The sequence below is a fragment of the Chaetura pelagica genome, unplaced genomic scaffold (assembly GCF_000747805.2).
Source record: "Chaetura pelagica isolate M959 unplaced genomic scaffold, ChaPel_1.0 scaffold846, whole genome shotgun sequence".
Taxonomy (NCBI): Eukaryota; Metazoa; Chordata; class Aves; order Apodiformes; family Apodidae; genus Chaetura; species Chaetura pelagica.
The window spans coordinates 435,109-441,627 of NW_009953518.1; the positions used below are offsets into that span (position 1 = coordinate 435,109).

Here is a 6,519-nt window from a genome sequence, read left to right on the forward strand (position 1 = left end):
GCTTTTAGTAAACAGCATATTTTTGTTTGGAACACTAGAGCTGGTTGGAACTGGAATTTTTTTGAATGAAATAAGAGATTAGTATTTTAAATGGCCTTTTACCTGATCCCCACGCTTGAGACCAGCTTCTGCTGCTTTACTGCCCATTTCCACAGTCTCTACAAAAATACCAAAACCCTTGTCACTTCCTCCAAGGAGGCTGAAGAACAGCGGCGAATCTCTGGAAGGTTTTTGCAGGGTGATTTGTCTCCATTTTGCTTTGGCAGCACAGGCAATGTTCAGCAATCTGAGATGCCCTTTCATTTTCTGTAACAAAGACAACAGAAAATGGAGCACATTTTTTCTACTAGAAATGGAAAACCAGTTGTGATAAAAACACCTAAGGACTTAGGGTGCCACGTACATCTTATTAAATCTTATTAAATAAGCCTTGGCCTCTTTTGCAGTAAGGCAGAAACACATAAATAAAGGCCTTATGTACTACTACTATAACTAAATACATATTTTAAACAAATATGTCCATCTATTGACTGTCAGATGGTTGGACTACAATGTTAGTCACTGGTCACACACTGAAAAGGGAAAGGGAAAAGTCTGACAGTTCTTTTCTGCTCCTACCGTATCTTCCAAGTTCTTTTCAAATTCTTCCAGAAATCGGGTCATAGCAGGATCCCCTTCAAAATCATTAAAGTGATTGTTCACCCACAGTAAGACCACTCTGGTAACCTGTAAAAAAAATAATTTAAAATTATGTATATTAAAAATGTACCAATGATTCTTCTCCTATAGGCTTTAGTCTATGAGCAAAGAAGAACAGAAGGACATGGCAGAAGAACCAGCGCCAGATCACTGCATCTCCTAACAAAGAGACACAGAAGACTTTTACACTTGAACTCATCCTCTCTTTTCCTTTATTTTTGGAAACAAATTAAAAACTAAAAAACCCACTCATGATTGTACCTCACTGGCTACAGCACCTGGTATTTACTGGTGCACAAATCAAAACTCTTCCTTAGGCTCCTTATAAAATGTAGCTTTTTAAAGCATCCTGATAACCTGAACAAAATTTCTAGGAAGTTTGTTGTGATAATAAAAAGCTTTCTTTCAAGAACTTTTTCAGTTAAATCTTCTGATTGCTTTTGTACAAGGTAGACAGTTACTATCATTAAATGGCAGAGTTCGTTGCACGTCTATTTTATCCATCCATATTATAAGAATAAAAGGCTAGTCTATAGCAGCTTGTCTTCTAAAAATAAACAATTTTCCTTTTTATTTGCTGAGATTATTTTCTTTAAGTTTCCTCTTCTTAAAAAACAGCAGTTGCCAAAATGAACAGCATGGAAAAAGAAGCATTAACCACAATAAAAGACCCTGGACAATTTCCTACACAAAAAAATTGCAATGTTTTGATACTCTGTTTGGTTTCCTTCAGCTAGAAAACAAACCCCTGGCTCAGAACTTTACTGCCATCATTTTCAACAAAGTGGACATGGATACGATGTTGCAGACAAGGGACACTTTTCATCGGTACCTACATACAGCTACAGAGAGTTAAACCTGGGCCTATTTATGCAAACATTTTTATCAACTGCACTTGTCTTGAGCAGAGTTTATTCTAAGTAGAGAGCTCATAACCAGGTGCTCAAACAAAACCTGCCCAAGACACTGAAAAAGCCCCAGATATATACATAATCCTGGTTTATTAGCAACACAAAAAGGAAACAGCTTGGAAATCTTTTCACTGCAGAGTTCTAACCTCTTTAGGCTCAAACCAACCTTATCCCTGAGGCTGTCCACTGTGAACCATTCCAAGAGTTTATTTCCAACTTCCAGGGGGCTTGTTAGAAATGTTCTGTATGTCAAGAGGAAATCTTCGATGTAGGTTGGATCCACAATAGAATGTTCTTCTATTAAGTGCATGATGAGCCGCTCGGGTGTTGCCTTGAAAATTAAATGAAAAAAAACCCCCTGATATCTCTCACCACTACCCCTCTCCAGGGAGTATCTTAACACAAAACCAACAGCACACTCCCTTCTCAAATTTCAGTTGTGGCAAACTCGGGAGAAAACACACTACCATGTTTAAATCAAATCTTTGTGCTTCTCTCAGCTCAAGTGTTTTCCATAGATTAATACCTGGCTAAAGCAATTAGTAGACTCCCTTAATTTTATTTTTAATATACAGTTTAAGCTTGAGATGACAAAAACCAAGGCAATGCATCAAGATGCACAAAGGGCATTCCCAGTACAGAACTAAATATTTATGCTGAAGAGGTCTAACTTTATTAAAAGGGAGGTGGAAGTAAATTTGGAAAATAACAAATTCTTCCCAGTCACAGTTTTTCAGCTGAAACAGACAAAACTGCGCAGGTATTCTAGATTCAAATCAAAACCTTATTAATTTACTAATAAATAAAGGTTTAACAGATGAATGGAAAGCACTGAAAGAAATTCACCTTGATAACTATGTGTCCTTTCCTGGTCCCACTGCGATCCAGCTCTCTGTGCTCCTTTACCATAACAATTTCTCCTTCTTCCTCCACTTTATGAGTGTTCTTTTCCACATGATTCAGAATCCTCCAGTAGTCTTGCTGGGCTATACACACAAACTGCCCCAGACAACATAGGATTGTGAATAAACATGCAAACCATAAATAGATCCTCATCTCTAGGCTGCTTTGACACACCATGACACACATGACAGCACAGCATTTAATACCAACCCCACTCTGTTCTGCCCAACTACATGAGAAAGACAGAAGAGAACGGGTCAGCTTCTTACATCTCCAAAAGGTTGTCTGAATGGGCTAAACACAGAGGGGACAAAGGATCTAAGAAGTGGAAATGTGCATCTTCTGTGTGTCTGTTCTTGCTGCATGTCCATCACACACACAGCATGGCTGAGCTGGACTCAGTTTACATTCCAGAACAAAGCAGAAGTTCCTGTTTCTCACACAGCAGCAATGTGAGTAGGAGGCAGTTGTATAGAATTCTAATCTTACCTGACAATCATCTACTTTGGTTCTGACCACTCCATTCATGTACTGTTTGTCCAGAGAAGGAGTAATCCCAAAACTATTTCCCATGCACAGACTCTCACTCTTCCCATCAGGATAGCTGATTTCCACTGTGCCATTTAAAATAACATACCAAGAATCCAGCTAGAGGGAGTAAAAAGCAAAAATTAAAAGTGAAGCTAATTCATCAACTTGCATAAGCTGTTCCAAAGCTCTTATCTCATAAAAGGTTATTCTTGCAGTCTCCAGTTTGTTGCCACCACAGGTTTGCAACATTTAATTCACTACAAATGTGCACAGTAAGGCAAGTAATAAAGATGACTGAAAGAAGAATGCTTCACAGTGTTCTCCTTTCATTCTAGATCTAACTCTGTAGGGAGGAATGCTGATGAAAAGATTGCTTTTTAATCAGTGGGCTAGTTGCTACAATATATTTATACCATTTGCTGAGAATGAACTCCCCTGGGTACCCATTTGGTCACTACGAGAGACCACAGCCTACCTGGTCCTCTTGGAAGGATGACCTGCTATGATCACTGCAGCTGTCCTGATCCAAGGACAGAGATTTCCAAATAGTGATTCAGAGCATCTATGCTGGGAACCTGACACTGCCTAATTTGAACATCTGTCTCCTCCCCCCCTCCGAAAATGGAAATTGCTCCTAATTTAGGCATTTATAATATCATACCAGCATTGTTGGGCAAGAATAAAAAACCCTACATTTTAAGAAAGGAGTTATTTTACCATTGGAAATTATTATTTCTTTTATACCACAAATAACCTTTGATATCAACTTCTGGAGAAGTTAGCACTCACCTGGTAACAAGGCACTGATGCTCTTTTATGTCTACACTTGGCCACTTTGAAATCTTGAATAGGATAATAATACACAGGCAGAATTTCCCAAAGGAATTGGCTAAGGTTTGGAGATTTTGGGCATGGGTGATGGTGAGATAAGAATTCTCTAATTTCCAGGTTGTGATGAGAGAAAAGACATTTTTCCAGCCCTTGGTACACAGGTGCCCTTGCCAACCCACTGCCTCTAGCACTCAAACTGTGTTCTAAGCAGTAATTTACCTCTTGGCCGTCTTCAAGTATGATGGCTCCTGCTTGCTCTACTACTTCAAATATCATCACTGAGCAAAGTTCTCTTCTCACAGACATAGTCATGTTTGCAAAGGCAGGGAGTTGATGCATAAACTCCAATAATTGCTCTGTTAGACAAAAGAAGCATTGGTATGAAGACTGCAAGGCTTGGGAATTCCTTAGACACCTTACCCTGCACAGGTCTAACAAATCTCACTTAGATTCGTGGAGCAACTGCTCAGTGGTGTCACAATCCCCATCAGTGTCTGTGGCTAAACAAGCCCACTAAGCATTTTGTCATCAACAACCAGAACTCAGCTCTGCAGCCTTGCTGGTGCTCTGACTGACTTGCACAGCAGTAGCCTGGCTAGAGTGGAAAGCACTTCAGCTTCAAACATTTAGAAAATCAAAAACACCTTTACAGCACAACAACTATAAAGTTGATAGGAACATGAAATTATTTTCCAGAAGTAATATGAAGTACAGCAAAATGCAGATTTTACTATTAAACTAATGCCAATCTCTAGTTAAGCACTGCAGTAAATTATCTTCATCTTAGATGTTTTCCAGTTTATAATTATATAAACCTCTACTACAGTAATAGTATGTTCCCTTTGATACTTAATAACTAATTCAACAGATTCCAGCAGCCAACATTACCTTCCTACCCAACCCTCCCTTTATACTAACACAAACAATGTTTTCTAAAATACTTGTTTTCTCAAAACAAACACTCTCTCAGGCAGTCAAAGAGAAGACACCCTTCAATTAACAGTATCACCAGAGCATGGTGGTCTCTGGAAGGCATCATTCATAATTAGGAGACTCTACATTCACCATTAACTCACTGAACAGTTTTCAGATTTGCTTCTATTGCAGAGGTTATATGATATAATCTTACAGAAATTTTTTTTTTTTTTTTTTATCCTCACCAATATCATCATCAGTTTTATCTGCAGGCTCTTTCTCAAGGCACTCTCGTACAACATCTCGCCCTAGGAGCGGATCCGAAGTTCTGTCAATATCTTCATCCTCCTCCTCTTCTTCATCTTCAGAGTCCACAGGTGCTTCTGGAAGACCTGTTAAATCAACATCTCCCATCTCACTTTCTGTAGCCTACAAAGAAAACATCCATCAGACAAAGAGTTCAGTGTCTTCAGTTTAAGGATGCGTGGTCTTCGGTAGCTAATACAACAAAAGAAATTCCGTGAGCAACAATTCAAACCAGAAATTGTAATAGCTCCCTTTCTGAACACTGAGAATAACATGTTATACCAAAATCCACGGTTCCAGGATGGCACTAACATGCAGCACTGGCATAAAGCAACACCATGCTGCAGGTTCCACCACCACCAGTTCTCAAAACAAAATTAATCTGCTGGGACATTTGCTCTCGGTCTTACTTGTATCCCTCCCCATCTCCGATGAACTGCAGGCACTACAAACCCATCAATATTAACTGTGTGACACAGAAATAAACACAGCAGATTGGCTAAAATGAAAGGGATTTGATCTCAGTTTTAATTTTGGTATTATAACATGGATTTGGATCCTGGCACAGAGCAAGCGTGTCAGGTGGAGTAGAGAAATGGGGGAGGGGGAGGAGATAAGGATGACGATTCTTCTCTCTGTTGGCTGATTCTGATTTTATAGCATTTACTCTTTCTTGCATATCCATGTAAACAAAACATTTCTTCACAATTTGAGAGTCTGCATTATTAATGAAATAACACAATCATCCAGTAGCACCACTGGGCACCCCATGCCCACAGCCACATTTCTCCTGTCATCAATAGATGGCCATGCAGACACCACACTGAGCAGACACATGAAGCCACCAGGAAAGAGGCTGCAACACTGGCAACAACCAGCAGAATCACACAGGAATAATTTGCAATAATTCCTTATGTAAAGTTTAAATGATGTAATTGCATGAAAATAACTTTCCAAACAGATGGAAGGCAAAAAGAAAAAAAAGTAGTTTGAAATTCTCAACTTCCACAGACAAGTTGCTCAATTGCTTTTATTTTGTTTAAGCCAACATGCAAATCATTTTTCTGTTAAAAAATCTGAAAAATATATAGTGGGAAGGGGGAGCACAGTTTCTTTAATCTCCTTTTCTGACCAATGCACTTGTAGAAGACCTTCTTGTTATTCTTCACATCCCTTGCCAAATCCAGCCCCAACAGTGCCTTACTTTTCCTGATCCCAACCCCACACCTCCAGGCAGTGTCCCTGTATCCCTCCCAGGATACATGTCCCTGGTTCCACCAGATGCATTTCTTTCTTCCCCTCTAGCTTGGCCAGGAGGTCCTCACTCAGCTGTGCTTGTCTCCTGCCATCCTTGGCTCATAAAACCCTCTCTCATTTTAAGTGATTTAAGCACAGCATCTTGCCCTGCCCTGCTCTCCCTACA

General features: G+C 39.5%; 1 protein-coding gene across 1 annotated transcript in view; it reads right to left on the reverse strand.

The window, feature by feature from the left end:
- RAPGEF6 (Rap guanine nucleotide exchange factor (GEF) 6) overlaps positions 1–5,219 on the reverse strand; it is a gene marked incomplete at its 5' end in the record, with an annotated part of 38,697 nt that extends 33,478 nt beyond the window's left edge. The window contains 7 exons of the mRNA XM_009999476.1: positions 103–306; positions 619–726; positions 1,777–1,941; positions 2,457–2,609; positions 3,003–3,161; positions 4,095–4,231; positions 5,036–5,219. Of these exons, the coding sequence (XP_009997778.1) occupies positions 103–306; positions 619–726; positions 1,777–1,941; positions 2,457–2,609; positions 3,003–3,161; positions 4,095–4,231; positions 5,036–5,219 (1,110 nt within the window). The remainder of the gene's footprint in view (positions 1–102; positions 307–618; positions 727–1,776; positions 1,942–2,456; positions 2,610–3,002; positions 3,162–4,094; positions 4,232–5,035) is intronic.
- Positions 5,220–6,519: the final 1,300 nt, after the last annotated feature.